This window comes from Vombatus ursinus, unplaced genomic scaffold (assembly GCF_900497805.2).
Source record: "Vombatus ursinus unplaced genomic scaffold, bare-nosed wombat genome assembly UNPS02009205.1, whole genome shotgun sequence".
Classification (NCBI taxonomy): Eukaryota; Metazoa; Chordata; class Mammalia; order Diprotodontia; family Vombatidae; genus Vombatus; species Vombatus ursinus.
Genome location: NW_020948983.1, coordinates 28,649,049 through 28,669,809, shown reverse-complemented (window position 1 = coordinate 28,669,809; position 20,761 = coordinate 28,649,049). Strand labels below are relative to the sequence as shown.

Here is a 20,761-nt window from a genome sequence, read left to right as displayed (position 1 = left end):
TTGTTGGAAAAATTAAAACTTAATGACTTATGTATAGTGCTTCTGAATGGGAACCACTAAAGAATTTAAATATTTCTCAGCACCACAAGGCACTTTTACAAAAACTGATTATACAAGAAGGCAGATATACTAAACATATCTTTTGCAGACAATAATGCAATAGAAAATAACAATTCAGATAGGTAATAGAGGAAAAGATATTTTGTGTTGAGGGAAAAGTTCAGTTTCAGACACCATGAATTTAAAGAGATGAAAGGATATTAAAATGATAGTTTCCAGTAAATTGTTATAGATAGGACTAGAGTTTTGGAGGGTCAGGGATAGAAACATGTTGGGGAAACCGGTGTATTTGCAGTACTCCTGAAATGGGAAACCAGAGCAACCACAGGATTTTAGAAAACTTTATTATTAATATCACTGGCTGAATGATACTCCAGTTTCTGCTACAGATTATTTTGAAGAACAATGGCCATGGTACATATAGTAATAGCAAACTATGAATATCTGAAAGAAGTGTCTCTCTTTACCCCAAAAAAGACATATTGTACTCACATAACTGAAAAGATCTCTAATGTTTAAATAACATATACTTCATTAAAAATAAAATTTGCAAGTTGTATTTTGGCAGTTAGTACCCATTACAATCGATGCAGGTCAGATGATGACAGATATAAAAATAAGAACTACACACATTTATGTTTGGTTGTTACAAAAATGAATATGATGGTTGAAGGAATGATCTATTTTTAGGCTTTGGTGGAGCCATAATCCCTAATTTTCTACTGGTTCCTGAAGTTACTTGAGAACTGTAAGATGCTGAATTGGATCCAAATGCATTTGAGGATTTGCTTTTAGAAGATGCCTTTCTGCACGTGTTAGACAACCTAGAAATATGACCAGAGAAATCCAAATTAAACCATGTTGATTTTATTTTGACTGGTAAAATAAAATTACTCTTACCATGTCTTATTTTAGGCAAATGTCTAAATAAAACTCTTACCAAACCAAATGAGCAAAGAGTAAGAAATGCCCTTGAAATGGAATAGGACGAGGTAAAATGATCTGCAAGTCCAATCCTGCCACTAATAATATTTCCTACATTAATATAAGAATTGCCATATTGAGTCATACACATGATCAGACCAATATTGTCTTTTGCAAGGCCAAAGATGTCTCGAGTGGGTATGGTTACCTTCCTTAATGTGAATCTCAAAGAAACGGGATATGCCAAAGACATTCTTGTTTTGTTTAATAATCCATTATGGATTCCTTTTTATACCTATCTTTATTTTCAGCCTGTACAACTTCTTGGTGGTAATAAGTTCCTTGAGTTTACTTCTTGATATGTAAAGTAATCTTTTTCATTTACCTAAGTATACTTTAAAGAAAGTTATCCCCTAGATCAGGGAGTTCAACAAGTTCATTCTATTTGTCCATATACTTTGCAATTTTAAAGATTTTGATTTCATAGCCCTTTGTTCCAGTTTGTTATAGTTACTCATCCACCACTGATTCTGTTTCAAACAACTTAAATAAATGAAAACACCTTAAAGTAAAGCCCCCAAACTCTTGGCCCATGTGTACCACGTAATCATATCCACATTCGAGGAAAACGTATCTCTGGGAAGAAGTGGTAAGAAGACTATTTTCTCATCTTCCAAACAGCCTATTCTTGGCATGGATGGGTAGGTGAAACCATGCTGATCCTTTTTAAAATGACAGCAGAGAAGAAAGTGGAGCTGGTTTGCTGGGTGGGCATAATGGGCAAAGGTAACACGAGCTGCTTTTGGTCCCAATCCACTGGTGGGAGGTGCTGTATTACATCCAATTACCTTTTAACTCAGAAAGGAAAGTGGGAGTGGAATGGTAGGCTAAGAAGGTGAGGAAAGTCTCCAGCTGCAGCTCCCACTCCCCCCAAATGGTTTACTTCCAAGTCCTCCCAGCACCGTCACTTCCCCTTCTGACCTAAAGATAATGGCTTTTTACAAAACAAAAACAAAGAAAACCCACACTGCCAGACTGCTTATAAAGATAATGGCAGTGTTATCTATAGAAGCTTTTTGCTACAGAGCTATTTCCTGCTGTATTGAAACTGTGCTGAATTTATGCCCAGCATTAATTCCATGGCATTCTGACATGCCACTAATGTTTCTACATTTCTTTGGGGCATGTTGTTATGACTATAGTCTTCTGTTGGTCAATGCTGGTCTTCTTTCAGTGCTGAGGACTGTTAAAACTTTTGTTAAATTAACTCTTGCTCTTCTTTCTTTCTTTCTTCTTCTTCTTCTTTTTTTAAAGGCAACTGGGGGTTAAGTGACTTGCTCCAGGTCTCACAGCTAGTAAGTGTCAAGTGTTTGGTCTGAGGCTGGATTTGAACTCAGGTCCTTCTGACGTCAGGGCCGATGCCCTATCCACTGCACCACCTAGCTGTCCCAACTCTTGTTCTTAAGTAATTTAATGTAGAACATGGCAAGGGGCTAGATGATAAAGTGGTAGGTCTTGGTTGTTCTGAACTGGAAGGGAAACAGTTTTTTCCAGTTTCCATAAGTTGACCACTTGCTGAGAAATAAAACCTCAAATGAATATCTACTGTTTTTCCTGGATTTGGTGAATATTAAGTTTGCAAGCAGTCAATTCCATTTCACTTGGGCAGTTTTTTTTTTAACCCATTGTCAGAATATCAAATACACAACTGGCTTATTGTTAACTGTTTGGAAGAGGCAAAACATAGGGACAAAAGGGCCTGGGTTAAGGATTCTGAAAGACAGTCATCTAGGTCAGTGGGCACAATGTAATGAGAAAATTCTCATCTACAGAAGCTTGATAAATAAAAATGGAATAGTAATAATAAACTGGTTTTTCATTTCTAAGAGAGGGTGTGGCATAAAAATTTATAACAAATAGAAGTGTATATTGGAGTAATATGCTTGATAACATTATTAAAATTTATCATCAAAATCTGTGAAGCTATTTGGATAAAGCTGAATTTCATTTATATCTACAAGATTTGAGGCCAGATTATAGAGGGAAATGTTTCTCTTTTATAAGTAAACAAAATAGCCCCTGGTTTAAGATTAGACCAAAATTAAAATTATTTGAAAGATCATTCACCTGTTTAGGAAACAATTACATTTTGTACATGCTCTATTAGGGAAATAAAACATTTCCCAAAGCAGCAGAGCAAAGGAAGAAAATATGAACACTGAAATCCCAATGGAATAACTGCTGGTCTCTGGTGTACTGAACACCATAAACTCATTCTTAGTAATGAGCTTAAATTCCTGGGCATTGGCAGAAGAACTAGCATATAAAAGGTAGTGATCCACCTAGAAAGTAATAACCAAGGAAAACATGACCTCTGTCCCAACTCCAACCTAATTTTCTATTTTACTCTCTAGGAGGAAACAAGGGAGAACACAACAGCTTACAAAGCTTACTACAGATTTTTCCCATTATCTAAAAACATCTCTGTGAAAATGTCGTTATTTTTAGTTTCACATTCTTTAGATTTAAGTAACAGCCACAACCCTACCCATCCCTTAACTAAACAGGCAGCAATCCAGAGCTCTCTTTTATGGCTATAATAGGAAGGCTTGCAGAGAGGCAACAAGGAAAAAGAAATGAAAAATAACGCCAAGACCTCTGAATTATACTGCTCTGTATGGACTTGACAAATCAAACACATGATGCTTTTGCTTTCCTTACAAATAAATAACCATGGTCTACATTTTCTTTCACCCTGAATTCACCAAATAACCCTATTTCTGTTTTTTAATTGGCTCCTAAAATTAAAAGTTGATGTTATATTGGTACTTGGAATCAACTAATTTTAAATTAGGATTTGCAATTAACTGCTGAACAGGTTATATATGTAGTTCTCTTCTGGATATTCCAGGTTGCAACCCTCTCCTGGGTGCTGTTGCAAGGGTGGAGAGAGAAATCTCAGTCGTATATAAAAACAAGCAGTCGTTTTTTTCCCCATCATGTTCCTAACATACTAATCCATCAACTTGCAGAGATTCAGAATCATATGATTTTGAAGAATTTTAATATAAAAAAGGGCAAATATTAATTAAATAGATAATTCTATAGTGAAGAGTTAACTACCTGGTATTATGTAGAGATATGATAAACTAGTATATAATCAGCTCAAGAAAATCAGCTATTTTGAAAATAATCTAGATGGAATCACAGATAATTTAAGAATCTGAAATGATCTTTTTTTCCTCAAATCTGAGCTAGCAAGTTTGTTAATGGGAAATGTAACCATTAAGTCATTTTATCACTCTGAGCCCTGGTTTCTTCATTTGTAAAATAGGATAATAATACCTGCCTGGAGTATTATCAGGATCAAATGAACTAATGTATATAAAAATATTTTGTCAAGTGAAAAATACTACACAAACATAAGGTATTATTCAACAGTACCTAGCATCATGTATATACTTTAATAAATATTTGTTAAATGAATAATGAATGCTTCAAACAAAACCAGAGTCATAGTACAGTTTTCTTCCTGCTACAATGGTTTGCAAAACATAACCCAAAGCAAAAGAAACATACCTCCTTGAATTTGATTGCTGGCTCCCATGGCTTGTTTTTTTCCTTTTGGACTTTTGAAAGGTTGGCAACCTTCTCCTCTTCCTCTCATTTTTAGTTTTATTTGAAAAATAGTGAGAAGATACTTGCATTTCTTCTTCATTTCTTTCGGCATTGTGAGGACTTGGCAATAGGGAATCATCATTAGCTACAAATGGACAATAATACATACTCTTAGGCAACACTGTTTTGGTTTCAAACTAACATTTTTATAGTTGAGGGAAATAAAGTTTTTGGATATACCGCTTCCTGGTATCCTGGCAGTTCTATGAGCTAGGGAATTTAGTTGAAACAAGAGAGAACTTAGCGGATTTCAATCTCGGAGTTAAAATTTTTTTTTCTTTTTGAGTTCCATAAAGGCAATTTATTCATAATGTAAGCCACAACTCAAGAAGCAATTCTCAGCATTTTGGGAGTTATGACACTTGATGATTTATTCATTTTCATAACATCCCTTTCTCACTCATATCCCAAATACTCAATGGCAGTACACAGACAATTAATGATATATATATATATATATATATATATATATATATATATATATATAAAATCAGTTGAGATAACTAGATACAATCTGGGAGGTCACAAAACCAGGATTGTGAACCATTTTCTTAGTGGTTCATATTAAATAACACATGTAGAACATCTTGGGTATTTGACAAATTTTCACTAATATTTGGGGCAGAATGAGAAACTGGATTTTAATTGGGTTGCCAATAATATTAAAGTATGAAAGTACTTTGAAACATGAAGTGCTATGCAAATACAGTGTCCCAGAAGTATTAGTGCAGCATTAAGTTATTAAAGCTAGCATTAATTTAATTATAATAGGGAAAAAAGGCTGTTGGACAAGAACTATCTTTAGCAAGGTCTATATTTGACTAGTCAGCATGGTGTATCATGCTGCATAGCACACTGGATTGAGTTAGGAAGTAGATCAAGGTTCTAGTTCTGGTGCTGCCACAACTTGCTGTGTGATTACGGACACATCACTTTACCTCTGGGTCTCAGTTTCCTTATCTATAAAATGAGGATGATGATCCCTACTAAGGTTTTTCCCAGTTCTCAGCATTCTGTGGTGCTATTACTAATTGTAACCATATTTAAATAGGAACAAGTACTTCAGTACAAGGTAAAAACTTATTTAACAGTTAAGCAACAAAAAATTCTAGATGAACTTTTCTTTTTATATGTACAGACACATCTTCACATAACAGCTGTGAACATTTCACTAATTATGTTGTCAAAGAGTGTCTATGAATGCATACTTCCGCAGCAATGATAATTTATAAAATGGTTTGCATTTCAGAGTACTCTGAAGTCATAGAATTTGTCTGTAGAACACAACTGTGACTCTCTTTCTACTGACTGGCTGGTAAGCCAGAAAGACCTGCTCCAGTCTACGCCGCCATAGGGATGAGTCTTCATGTCATCACTAGCATGGAAGGCAGGCTTCGCTATCCATTATAGTCCTATTTCATCTACACCTGAGTAGCTTCCAAATATTTGTCATACTGAAGATGATTCCTCTTCATCAGAGGCAGAGAGATAGATAGTATGGTGTAATGAAAAAAATCTTGGCTGAGAGTTAGGAAATCAGGGTTCTAAACCTGGTCCTGTCACCTCCAGTAGTGTATCTTTGAGCGTGTTACTAAATGCCTTTAGGTCTCATTGTCTTTATCTCTAAAATGAGGGGGATGGACTAGATGATCTTTAAGGTGCTCTTTCAGCATTAACATCTGATGATTCGAGTTTGAAACTGGAGAATGTCTAATTTATTTTTTTGTGTATTCAAAATAAAGTTCAATTTTGGATAACTATCACAAATAAAACATTAAGAGAATTATGTTAGCCCTACTTCTCAAAAACATTTTTTTTATCAGAAAATTATAAAAATAATGATGGAGAACTCTCATCAACACTGTGACCAATCTTAACTCCAGGAGACTGATAGTGAAACATACCTCCCTCTTCTTGGCAAATAGTGGACAATAACTCCGAAACAAGGCATATGCTATTAGATATGGGCAATGTGGTGGTATATGTGTTGCCTTGTGGGAGTCCTTCATTAAAAGAAGTTTCATCAGAGGAATCATTGAGGAATGACTGCTATGATAAAGAAATCAACATCAATAAAACACTGGTGTTTTGGAACACCAAACCTGAAAAAGTTCTTAGGTGTAGTGGGCTGAGCTAGGCTTAAGTTGTTCAACAAGCATTTAGTAGGCCCCTACTATGGTGCCAGGCACTGAGCTAAGTGCTAGGGATTCAAAGAAAGGCAAAACAGTCCTTGCCCTCACAGTCTAATGGAGATGAGGGGCAGGGGGAGATAACAGGCAAACAATTATGTACAAACAAGATATATACAGGGTAAACTGGATATTATCTTAGAGGAAAGGTGCTAACATTAAGGAAGATGATGAAAGATTTTTCATAGAAGATGGGATTTTATTTGAGATTTGAAGGAAGTCAGGAGGTAGAGATGAGGAGGCAAGAATTTTGGACATGGGGGTAGTCAGTGAAAATGCATGAATCTGGAGATGCAGTGTCTTATGAGAAGAATAGCAAAGAAGCCAGTGTCACTGGATTGGAGTACACGAAGGGGAGTAAGGTAGAAAAAGATGGGAAAGTGGGATGCAACCATTTAATGAAGAGTTTTAAAAGCTCACGAGATTTTATATTTGATCCTGGAGGCGACAAGAAGCCACTGAAATTTACTGACTAGAGGAATGACATGGTTACAACTGTGTTTTAGAAAGATCTCTTTGATAGCTGAGTGGAGGATGGCCTGGAATGGGGATACACTTGGGAGAGCAACCAGCAGGCGATGGTAACAGTCCAGGTATAAAGTGATAACGATCTGTACCCAGGTTATAGCTGTGTTAGAGGAGTGAAGGGAGTGTATGAGAGAGATTTTGAAGGTGGAAATGATAAGACTTGACAGACTAAATATGGGAAAGAAAAGGACACCTAGGCTGTGAGCCTGAATGACTAGAAGGATGATAGTACCCTTGAGATATTAGGGAAGTTAGGAAAACCTGAGTTCAAGTCCTGCCTCTATTACCTACTGGCTGTGTGACCCTGGGCAAGTCATCTCTTTAAGACTATAAGTTGTAAAGAAGGTGCTAACCTGCATAAAGGTCAAGTCCTTATGCCTATCTAAGATACTCTAGGAACCTAGTTTCAAAAAGAAACTATCTGTAAAAGTAAATAAAAACATGAAAACTGCACCTTGACATTGTGTCTAATTACAAGGCAATACATTAGAGGGAAAATATAAAAGACTACTCTTTTGGCATATGCTAAAATAGTTTTCATTCCCAACAGTTCCCTTATTAAAGCTTCATAATAAAGAATATCAAAAGGACAGCAGCTATAGGAGTCTTTTGACATTGCTTAATCGAATGCTCAGAAATGGTTATATTTCTCAGGAATTTTTGTAACAGGTATTTTTATGGACAAAGAACACACAGATTTTATATTGTATGTTCTTCTGACAAAAATTCTGATCTACTTTTTGACTTTATCTTTATATTATTCCTAAAAGTAGATCAGCCATTATTCCCATCTTGCAGATAGTGAACTATGGCACAGAGAAGTTATATGTAGCTTTCTCAAGATCACATAGCTAATTAATAGCTAAATTAGAATTAGCATCCATAACGATTCCTGTCCCTGTATAAATCACCGGCCACGTAAGAGCAAACTACCTTCTGTTCTTTCGTTCCTGTCCTTCTTGACCCTACCTTACCCATGCCTCACTTCAAACCCACTCAGCCCTTCCACTGGCTTTATGGAATTCCCATAATGAATAGCTTCCTCTTCTCCCTGTACCTGTTACTCTTACACTCGTCCTTACCGAGACCTGGCTCTTTACTGATGACTTGATGATACTGCATCCTCTCCAGAATAGACCATATCTCCCCAATTAATACCCTGTCCCCCTGAAATTAACAGACAAATCTTGCTGTTTCTGTCTCCATAACATCTCTTACATCTGACTTCCTCTCTTTGCTCATAGAGCTATCACCTAGTTAGGGCCCTCTTACCTAGGTTATTTCAACAGCTTCTTACTTGATCTCCTGCCTCAAGTCTCTCACCATTCCTGTCCATCTTGTATACTTCTGCCTAAGTAGTTTTCATTAAGCATAGATCTGTCCATGTTATTGCCCTACTCAATCAGCTCTAATGGTTCCTATTGCCTCTAGGATAACATATAAGACTTTCACAGTCTGGTCCTGGTCCTAATCTATTTTTCAGTGTCACTGGACATTACTCTCCCTCTGACACTTTCTGATTTAGCCAAATTGGCCTCCTCTTTGTTCCTCATAAGACATCTCCACCTTTTCCATCTGTGTCATTATAGTGGCCAGTCCACATTTCTGGAATGCATTTCCTCTTCAGCTCTGCCTCAAAGAATATCTCCCTTCCTTCAAAGACAGAACTCAAGCACAATCTTCTTCATGCTCTTTACTGATTTTCCTAGCTACTCATATCCTCTTTCCCAAATTATCTTGAATAGATTTCTATTTATTCACTTCATATTCATTCTGTACACACACACACGTGCGTGCAAGTGCGAGTACTTGTCCTTCCCATTAGAAGGTAACCTCCTTGGGAGTAGGGATTTTTGTATCCAAGCGCCCAGCATGGTGCCTGGCACATTGTAGGAACTTAATGAGGTCTGCTAACTTTGGTAACTTTTTCTACTATATCATGCTATTCTATGGTCCCACCTTCAGTTCTTTAAGGTGATAATTACATTTAATTAAGTTACATTCTAGTGTACTGGGTACCCTAATGGCTTTTAAGAACAAGCGCAACTTTTAAAGGGACCTATACTCCTGCTGAATAACATGCTTTTGGTGTTGTTGGGTCTGGCTCTCTATGTCAAAGCGTAAACACTGAACAGAAAGTAAAAAGCCATGTGCTTATCCAGGGGTTTATTTTTTAGAGACACAGATTATATAAATAACTCTTAAATAATAAACAAAATAAAATATTGTTGTATTGAAGAGATACTGAACCTGGCAATGTCCACTCAGAGTATTTCTGGAGTACTGAAATCACTTCAGCACCGTATTTTTCCAGTTTGTCTTCTGTAACGCCATCAATCTGAAGTAAAACCTCAGGATCAGAAGATAAAGACTCTATGTATAGGTATAAAACAAACAGAAATCAGATTATTATGAAACATTGAATAAATAGTACAAATTAAGCAATGGGGATTTAAAATACATAAAAGTACTAAAAAAATTAGTCTCTGCTCTTGAGGAGTTTACAATCTATCAAGGGGCACAGGACATACAAAGACAGAAACCAACATCAACATCATTTGTACTTGTTAAGTACCAAATGAACGGCAATCGGAAGACGAGTAATCATGAAAAGCTGAGATGGTTGGGAGAAGACAGTACTACGACTGGGTTATGAAGTAGTAAAGAACTGAAAAGACAGCATCTATGGCAAGAGGGACAATGTAAATAAAAGTGTACAAGTGAGAATGTGCATAATTTAACTAGGAAGACAATTAATAGACCTTTCTGACTGGAGTACTACGGGTAATATTGGAGATCTAGGTAGGAGCCAGACTGTAGATGGACTTGAATGTCAGCTTAAGGAGTCTAATAGTCTTTATCATGTAGATAACAGGTTTGGAAATTTTTGAATTGAAGAAAAGGCAGTGATGTGCAGAATAATGTTTTCATCTATGGAGGCAGTGTTTAGGATAGGCTGGTTGAGTAAAAAGACTGAAGACATGAAGAACAATGTGATCATTACAACTATCCTAGGGTTAAGTGAAAGGGACCAGGCTAGGAAGTGACGGAAGAATGGAAAATAAGGGGCTATTATGAACTACTGCAAAGGAAGAATTTGGAAGAAAATGAGTGTTATTTTCAATTAATTATGGGAGTATTTAACTCTTCTATGAATTTTAATGTTGAAGCTGATGGGATCATGAAAATACTTCCTATCCTAAGGCACACCATTAAGAGAACAATATGAAAAACAATATAATGCAGGATATATTCTTACCAAAGGGCTATTTTATCCGGACTGAAATTAAACTACATTTTTAAGCTTTCAACTCCAGAGACCATGAATTTTAGACAGAAGATTCATTAGTAAAATTAATTTTTGGTCTATTAATTTATAGTTCAAGTAACAGAAGGTCCATACATACCTGCAAGCTTTTTCAGAGTAACGGTATTAAATATGTTGAAATAATGGACACCAAAAACCTTCCCGAGACCTTTGCAGACCTCTGTAAGTTCTCCCAGGCACTTCTTAACTAGTTCTTCTCTCTGGGAAATCTTTGCTACTAAAGCCTTTTGCTTTCTTATACCACTGAAATTCTCAGTTTCCAGAAAGTCCACCTTTGGGGGAAAGAAAAAGTTATATACTGAATTGTAAATAAGCAAATAGATACTTTATAAGTAAAATGAAAATCACTTATGTGTCAGTGAGCTGATGGACAAATAAATTTCTATTTAATTTTGATGTATCCAGTACGACTATTTTGTTGTTCATCCTTCATTTTTTGTTTTTTTTTTTGTTCGTTTTTGGTGAGGCAGCTGGGGTTAAGTGACTTGCCCAGAGTCACACAGCTAGTAAGTATCAAGTATCTGAGGCTGGATTTGAACTCAGGTCCTCCTGACTCCAAGGCCGGAGCTTTATCCACTGAGCCATCTAGCTGCTCCCAGTATGACTATTTTGATTCAGTTTTTATTTAAAGTTTCCAGAGAAATGATTAGAAATTCATAAGGACAGAATGAACACAAATTTACAGGACTACCTTTTATAAAATATATATTGCAATATATACATATACCCACACACACATTCAAACATACAAATGTTTATGGTCTGCCTAACATACAACTATTCCTCTTTATTTACTTGAAAGATGCAGACAGAAGGTAAAGTTAAATTTAAATTTCAAATGATCTACCTTTAAATACCCATTCAAAACTGCTTGGGCTTTCTCGCCTAACATCACATAGGCAATTGCTTGGTCATTAGCATTGATGTACAAATCTTCATCCAAAATTTTGTCAAGTATCAGCTTTTTCAAAAGTCTTTCGGCATTATGTCGTGAATAAGCAGCTCCCTTCCCAAATATGCCTGATTGAATCTTAGCACTTTTACTCCCTGAGGAGAAAGTATAAGAAGTTTCTTTAGCATGGATAGGTAATACCACCAATATCACACTCCCTAGTGATTTCCACAGATTGACAAGTAAGTTTGAACTAGACAAAACATGGATTAAGTCTGAACATACTATTTCATAGGAAATCTCATGGAGAGATAGAAATGGATGGATGGATATCTCTTACATCTTTAGATCTGTTTTTTCTTTTAAATCATCTATGTAAAAATACCTGCCCTTCCCCCTTCATGATAAAAATAAGATGTGGCATCTTGCAAATATTATACTTCTTGGGATAAAATGCTCTTAAAGGATGTAAGTATTCAAAGAAATGTTCTATATAACAAAGTTAATTCCATAACCTTAGCAACAGTGTTTTGCTGATTGTTGTTCGTATAACTCTTATTTTTGAATAATAAGAAACAAAATTAATTTGTGTGTGAATTATATGCCATTCTGTTCTTCTTATACAGCAAAAAGGAGGGTTGTTTTGATTTGCCATTAAACAATAATTAAACATAGACTCCAACTGCCTCAAAATATGCTAAAGAAACACCATCAAAGAAACACAAGTAATTTCTAAATCATGCACCAAAAAAAACCAAAAACCAAAAAACAACAAAACACCTAAATATATCTAAAACAATATGGAGGAAAAGGATAGAAGTTTGCAATGTGTTTTTGATGTTTGTTTATTATTTCCTGGCAGGCTTCACATTCATCTCATAGAGGTTTTGAAAAAAGGATTCCTAACACTGTCCTTGCTATGAATACAAGTTCATGGCAAGGATCTATTTTGATGTTCTAAGAAGTTCATTATGAGAACTGACTTGTGATGAAATTGGCTAACAGCCTTTTAATACAGCTTCCCTCTAAAACGTTAATACCGTCACACTTTTCACATAAACTTTTACAAAAGTGGTTAAGTAATGATATAAAAGCTAATTTTGTATTCTTATGAAACTATTAAATACTACAGGAATATAGAATTGCTTTCTTCTCCATATCCTTAACAAATTCCCTGGACCTTGTTTACAGAGAGTAAAATCTACCACTCAAACAACTTACCCAGGAAAATATCAACTAGCATGTTCATAGTAAATCTTCCACAAGAGCCCATATTCTTCGTATTTCTTTCTCCATTCAGTGAATCATGCTCATGAACAAACTTTATGATGTTCTTCACGTCTTCTGTCACATCCCTTGTCTTGTAATCCTACCAGTAGCAAACAATTGTTTCTGTTACAACTAAGATGGCACCTCGTTTCCAAATCCTTTACATTGCCCATAATAGGCCCTTTATACAAGACAACAAATTATAGGATTTTCAGATTCTCTTTCTTCTCTACCTTCTGCTGAATTTATTGGTCTTCCCTACAAATCATACTGTCTTGTTCTCTAATTGTTTCATAGATGTTAGTCTTATTTCCTCAACTAGATTACAAAATATATGTGGGTAAACTCTATCTTTTACTTGTTTTGTGCTAGGCTCCAGAGCACCTAGTTCAACGAGAGGCACACAGCAGGGGTTTGACGAATACTGGTTTGAATTAACCAAACTTCCTAAATACATTAAGAAGAATTAGGTAAATATAATAACACTTGAGGGGACAGGTCCTATGAGACTAGTAAACCATTCCTAAGATGTAAATTGGATAAAGGCATCTGCTGGCATTCTATACATTTTTATTAATTTTGTATAATAACACAGTTGGTCTAATACACACAGAGAATTGCAAATCTACTTATTTTTCTGGATGAGGATAAACCTTATTACCTAGCTCCACTGAAAACAATAGTTTTTGCCCTGTGCTATAAATACATTTTGCTTCATTTCAAATGTTTTGTGTGCCTGGGTGCCTTTGATTCCCTTCCCTAATTCTGAAAAACCCTAAAAACTCAGCTTAATAACCAATACATACACAAAAGACTAACTATTCTGGAGAGTTAGGTATCCATTATCTTTTTTTACAGATCTTTAGGAAAGGAAATAGCATAAAAACCACTTGTCACAACATGTTTTCAATAATGCTTAATTTTACAGAATCAATGTTTTTTCTTCCTGTTCATCCTTTAAATCTAACTTATATTTCATTTCAAAAGCAACCCAGTTACCACCCATCCCCCAACATTAAAAAAAAAAAGCCACAAAATAAAACCCCCTCATTTTACCTTCTTTTTGCAGCAATTATCACAAGTCACATCTGGGTATTCCTTACAAAAATTAGGATTAAACTCATTTTCTCCAAAGTATGACAAAAGCTGGAGTCTTCGGCACTCTACTATATTTTCACAGAAATGTACCATGCTATACAGATTATTGAAGTGAGTCTGTCGTGTATGACTGTTTCCATCTTTCTCCACTGAAAATTTTAAGGCATATCACAGAAAAATACACTTAGAGCAAAAACAGATGAATATTATTATTTATAGGTTTTTATAGGAAACAAGATAATTTAACGAAATCAGAAAGTTACTGACATTATCATAGGTTAAATCTTGTTACAATGAACTGAACAGGGTTAGTCATAATCTTATATTTTGCTAAAATGTCAATAAATTGAGTTTTTCTTGGAATAAGTAACTGACAAGAAAGGGCTTGGGAATCTTTTTGTTAGAAACCTTTCAGTAATGGGAGCTAACCTATTAACTATTACTGAATCAAATAACAAGTAGTTTATTATGTGCCAGACACTGTGTAGTGATACAAACCAAAAGTAAGTTCCTGCCTTCAAGTGCTTTAACAAAGTGCTTAGTGAACTTCCTTTTCATACATGGTATAGAACCATGTACTTTCCAAAAACAGAACTGTAAAAATAGTTAAATTTGGATTGCATTATAATTGATGATATCATATCATTTCACTTATCCATTAGAAAACCCAAGGCTAATAAAATATAATTCAAATTTATGTGACATTTTGCATTTTATAAAGCGCTTTCCCTACAACATCTGATGTGGCAGGTAGAACTACTCCTAGTTTATCACTGAGTTAAGACAGGTTATAGGAGAAGTCTTAACCTTCTTTGTGTCAAGGTTCTCTTTGGCAAACTGATGAAGCTCAGGGATCCCTTTGCAGTATGATATTTTCTCCCCACCTTCATAACTGAAAGAAATGCTAGGTTTCAGTAAAGGTCAGAGAAAATAAAGATATAATTTTTTTCCCATCCAAGATCACAGAACTCCTAAAACTATATTCATGAATGATGTGGGTGGGGAGCCATGACTCCAGATTAAGAACCTCTGGGTAATATAATAATTTGCCCATAAAAACAGAACTAGAAAGTACCAGGTCAAGGACCTAAATCCAGGTGTCTTACTGATGCTGCCTTGCCACTTCTTTAAACTGTTAATATCTGCCAAAAACTTCTCCAACCCCTTCACTGAGCAAAACAAATCAACACATCAAATGCAGATTCAGCTATACTATCTCACCCTTCAAAGGCTGATACTGAAGTGTTATTATGAGTATTTAAAATATAATTTTAAAAGTACCCTTCATTAAATTTTAGTACCAGTTTTAAAAATTTTAGTCATTTCTAAATCGTTCCCTATCTATATGAAGTGTTCCAAAAGTCTTAGCTAGCAGATTTAAGCTAATAAAGCTTTATTAGCTTAAATCTGTAACTAAGGCTTGTGGAACACCCTGTATAAATATTTTGGTTGTTGTTCTATGACTATGTGTTAATCTAAGGGTAATATGACCAAGGGGAAGACAGACTGAAGACTCCATAACATTCCACAGAAAATTTTAGCTTACTAAGAATAAGTCTCTTAAGTCTGGTTACATCATGATAGCTGTAGAAAAGCAGACAGTGAGACATTTCACCATCTCTTCCAGCTCTGCCAGATTCCTGGTAATATCCTTCTACTGATTTTGGGAGAGATGAATGAATAACATAGCGCACATCTGGTTTGTCAATCCCCATGCCAAAAGCAATTGTTGCACAGATAACCTGAAATAAAATCAGAAAAGATTAGCCTATAATAAAAAAAAAAAGACAAAATCTAAGTTTAGAGCTGTGGATAATATTTAAGCATAATGAAGTTTTTAATGAAAGTAAGACTATACAGAAAATATCAATAGCTTTCTGGATTTTTTTTGTTAAAGAATTTTTAATACAAAATTCAAAACCTCTCAAAAGTGCTTTCCTTATGAATGCAAAACTAAGATTGCATTTTATTCAAAACATAGGGTGTCCCAAAAGTTTAAGCAGTTTTAAGCTATTATTCTGTATGGTCTGCAAAGAAAAATTTGAATAACAGATGCTTCTAAGAGTTGTATCACCAAATTTTACTTTTAAATATTCTAATGAACTATTCATATTAGGTTAATATTTCAGTTTAGTCACCTCAATTAGCACAAATAATTAATTCTCACATTGGTAATATGTAATCTCCAGAAAATTCCAAAATAAAGAGAGGCTCAGCACTGCAGTAAGGTATCATTTTACTGAAGCTGTCTTGTAACCAAATATTCCTGAGTATTATGAAATAGCTAAGACCATCCTCAATGACAGTTAACCTTGAAGCCCTGGGCCACACTGTTTGTTCTTCCGGGGTTTTGATGTTACAGAGGGAACAGAGTAGAGATGCTACGAGCAAAAGTGGTTCCAACTGTTGTGTGTTTTCAAAGTTCGTTAAATAATAATGACCATCTTCTCCCATAACTCAATCATGAATTTTGCTCTCAGCTGCTCCTCTTGATACCAGCTTACAAGCTTCCCTTTCTCAGAGCTGAACTATCTTGCCATGCACCAACCCCAGGCTCGCATTAATGGTCGGCCAACTTTCAAATTCAAGATGTGTCAAAGTTTAATGGAAGTTCTAGCAGCATAATGCCTTACTTAAAGTATATATACTATATCTGTTGACTGGAAGAATGACTCTCGTGAGTGTCAAAATTTAAAGTGGATCACATTGAAAAAAGGTTTTCTTCAGAAAGCACAAGATGATTTAAAATTAAGAGGAATAAATTACCAATTGATGACTGGCAAGTCTTTGCCTGGAAGCACCATATCATAAAGTCCCAGCCAGGACTCACTTTCTTACTGGTTTGCTTTTTGGTCTGCTCGATCTCCACACTGTTTTGGCCCCCCTGCAGGCCTCCCTCCCCTTCTTTCCACCTCTTCTTTATGTGTTATTTTTATGAATTAGAATATGAGCTCCATGAAAGTAGGGACCATCTTATTTTCTTGTTCTTGTATCACCATTGATTAGCATGGTGCCTGACACAAAGTAAGCACTTAATAAATGCAGTATCTATCAATGAGAAGAGTTACATCAATAACACTTTAAATCATATTAATCTGGTAAAAACAAAAACAAAAACAAAAACAAAGCTACATGATTCAGGCTGTACCACATCGTACAAATAAAATTGTTCAGAGGGGGTTCAACAAATTAATCTCATTTAAAAAAACAAATACATTTTGCTGATGTTTTTACTCATTCATACCTTTTTGCAAAAAATGGGCTGCTCCTGCAAGAACAGAATCTCAAAAGCAATTGATGGTGAGACTGAAGGACTGTGGACTTGTTTTACATCTGTGACTAATATCAGAAAAGGGAGCTGCAGTTTACCTAATGTTTATTTAGCGAAATGTGTACCCTTATTAAAGTAAAGGGTAATTGTGCCGCACTCTAGGTTAGCTGTCCTTCCAAAAATGCATGGCACTATCATCAAGGTCAAGTTTTCTTAGAAAGGAAAGGCATAATGCAGTCTCTTGTGGCAGATGGCAGGTAAAGGAGGTGGTAGGGTATCCACAGAGTGCCCATGTATACACAACAGTGGAATAATGAATTCTAAGTGAGGGTTACATTTAAAGGTAACTGCATTTTTAAAAGGACATCTTTGAGCACATGATTATAAGGCACTGTGCAAAGCCAGAAACATCCAAAGAGCTGAAGGATCTGACATCTTTCAACCGGGAAATCTTGCTTAATTACTAGTTCCTTCTTTTATTTTTCTTCAAGATATATTCGTGTTTAAAAACCACTCACTACAAATTCAGATAATTTCTTTAGGTAAGGAGGGGTTTGAGAGAAAAGTTAGCAGTTTACAAAAAGGCACAAAATCAAGGTTGTCACTTTAGCTGACTGGAGAGAGAAAAAGTATGTGTGTATGTGGGGGTAGGAAGCGGGGAAGAGAGAGAAGTTTGAATCTATCTTGTGAGTCTAGCAAGCTCAAGACTTCCCAACAAGTACAGGATAAGAATTCACCTTGACTATATGGAACACCTAATCAAGTAGCACAAAAAAAACCGATCATTTCATTTGAATAGTTTTTACTTCTTCTTCAAACGTGATATGACATTAGGAAAGTTAGGAGGTCAGAGCTAGATGTTATGTTAACATTACATTTGGATCAACTCAGAATGAATAAGTTTTAACTTTATCTCTATAAAGGTTAAATGCTATCCAAGTTAGAGAAATGTTCTAAGTTCACCCATCTTCCCTCTGAATTTCAATCTCGTTCTGACGTTGAGTGCCTTGCATTGGCTAAGTGCTCCTCCTCTCCAGCGAGCCTTCTGGCCCACTGCTTTCACGTTACCTGGCAGCCATCTTGATTAATCCACTTGTGCTGCACCTCATCTCTAGCTGAATCACTGAGGCCAGCGTGATAAGCAAGGGCAGCGAGACCATCCTTCTGTAAGGTGTCAGCCATTGTGTCACATTCACGTCTGGAAAGGCAGTAAATTATCCCTGAGTCATCTGCAAACAAACCAAAATAGTTTACACTAGGAAAAATAGCCTATTTTACTTCAACACTATTTTTTTTTTTATAAAGGATGGAAAAAGATCATATCGAAAGCATAGTCCAAATAGGTGAATTCCATGAACTGGAAGTGAGGGTACTTAGTTCTAATCCTGGCTCTGCTATTGACAGGCTAGAAGATTTTGGACAAATTATTTTCCCATTTGTAGGTTCTTATTAACAAAAAGGGAATAATAATTGATGCTCTTTTTCTTTCTCACATAACAATATGCACTTAGTCTAAATTTTCCCTGGTGATGGGAGAAAAGGGTTATATGGAAAAATGAAATTAACTTTGGGTCTCATTTTCATATAATCAATTAAAAAGCAGGAAGTGGGTTGGAGAAGGCATAAAAACAAAAAAATCTGGATAATATACAGGCTGATGCTAAGCCAGAGAAAGTAATTATCAACTCAAAAAAAAATCACAATCGAGAGTTAACAACAATACAGATGCAGGTGGTGTATTTCATGTATCTTGTGTTAGTGATTACTGTTGTCAAGCCAAATGGGGTTTTACCAACTCCAGGAATTGGAGAATTGAAATATTTTGTACTATAAATAACCGCTTAGTGCTCTCATAATGAGAAAAGAATTAATATGCAGTCTTCTATATTCCATGTGGTATTAAAAAGACATTTATTTAACACTCCCAAACATAATTCACAAGTCTCTACTCACGTGGGTGATGTTTTCTGATCCATTCTAAGCAATCAAATGCCACCTTTTTCGGTTTTTTGGGCAACACACTATACTTCAGATTATGTCTGTTAAAACTCATGCTAAACCTAGAAAAGACCAGAGTACAAAATTTAGTCTTCTCAGGCACCTTGACTTTTACCATCTCCAGAAGTTTAAAGCAGTGATCATCTAAACAAGGAACTAATACTGACCTGTCTTGACAAGTTGGTTGGGGCTGTTGGAATGGTACACAATGTGTATACAACAATGAAATGGAAGCAAACAAAGGATGAAAAAAGGAAGGAAGTGGTGATAGTAATGGAGTAAAAGGTAATGAGAAAAATGGAATAATTTAGACAAAGAATACAGAGAGGAGAAAAGCAGAGATAACCAAAGTGAGAATTTTAAAAAGTATGCCATACCAGAAGAAAAAGCCTTTACTAAAATCAAAGAAGGCTAAAACAAACAAGTAACAACAACAACAAAATAAATAAAGACCACAGAATTCATGATGGAAGCCACAAAATTGTAGGGCCTCCAATGTCTCTAAAATGTTAAATGCTAACCAAAAGAGTTAGTGAAGGAGTATATAGGAGAAACATTAATATTAAATCTATTCTCTTGCAAAAATTTTCACAAAGTTGCAAGATCTTGACCAATGTTATCCACACATAACATCATACAGTTGGCCTTCCTGGACCTTGGTTTCTCCATCTTTAAAAGAAGATGCTTCCAGATGTAAATCCAGTGGTGAGACACATTATGTTTATCTACTATTAGGATAAGAAAACACAGGTGCCTGTCTATAGTATTGTTCACTAACAACACAAATTTTCCTTAACAAATTTCACAAAAATTATTCAGAGAATTCAGATCCCCCCTCTCCCTTGGGGCATATGCCAATTAGCATAGTTGATGTAAGAGTATGCTAACTGGTAGTCACCATAACATAAGGTTGATGGAGACATGCTGAAAATTAGTTCTATTTTTTCTCTTAAGCTTTCACATATCAATGCCGAGCTTTTAGAATTGATTTTTGCATATAGCATACATACTAGAACCTGAAATGTAATATCTGATACATCTCATGTATAGAACACTAATTTTGTCAACTATGAAGGCAAAATTATTATAACTTTATGTAGGCAGCACCTCACATATATTCACTTTTTTCTGAAACTGACATTGCACTAAAATATTTGATTCTGTATTTCGAAGATTACGCTGATGAAATTCTGAAACTTGTCAAATTTCTGTATTAAAGTACCATGGCTTAATTCTATGGAAAATACCATTAGCACTAGATTACTAAGACTGGAAGAAGCCTTAAATTACTTAAATTTTCTACTTCACATTGTACAGTTTAATAGCTGCCAATATATTTTACAAGGTCTTGATTGTTATCTAACTCAAATATTCATTTTTATTTTTATCTAGAACTTTCAATTTCTCTCAGATTAAAAAAAACTCTATAATCAGACTAGTTCATTCTTCCCTTTTTCTTCAAATGCCCCCATAAGTTACTGTTTTTACATATCCCAACACTCCTTTCTAGCCTTTCACCTTTAGCC

The 20,761-nt window shown here is 35.3% G+C and overlaps 1 protein-coding gene across 1 annotated transcript in view; it reads right to left on the bottom strand.

Annotated features, from left to right (window-relative positions):
* Positions 1 to 594: 594 nt before the first annotated feature.
* The window catches only part of BLM (BLM RecQ like helicase), a 66,649-nt gene continuing 46,482 nt past the window's right edge, over positions 595 to 20,761 (bottom strand). Inside the window, exons 13-22 of the mRNA XM_027852231.1 lie at positions 19,191 to 19,297; positions 18,306 to 18,466; positions 15,513 to 15,708; positions 13,925 to 14,115; positions 12,821 to 12,968; positions 11,555 to 11,754; positions 10,787 to 10,979; positions 9,630 to 9,752; positions 4,564 to 4,747; positions 595 to 884 (exon numbers count right to left, since the gene is read on the bottom strand). Of these exons, the coding sequence (XP_027708032.1) occupies positions 707 to 884; positions 4,564 to 4,747; positions 9,630 to 9,752; positions 10,787 to 10,979; positions 11,555 to 11,754; positions 12,821 to 12,968; positions 13,925 to 14,115; positions 15,513 to 15,708; positions 18,306 to 18,466; positions 19,191 to 19,297 (1,681 nt within the window). The 3' untranslated portion in view covers positions 595 to 706. The remainder of the gene's footprint in view (positions 885 to 4,563; positions 4,748 to 9,629; positions 9,753 to 10,786; positions 10,980 to 11,554; positions 11,755 to 12,820; positions 12,969 to 13,924; positions 14,116 to 15,512; positions 15,709 to 18,305; positions 18,467 to 19,190; positions 19,298 to 20,761) is intronic.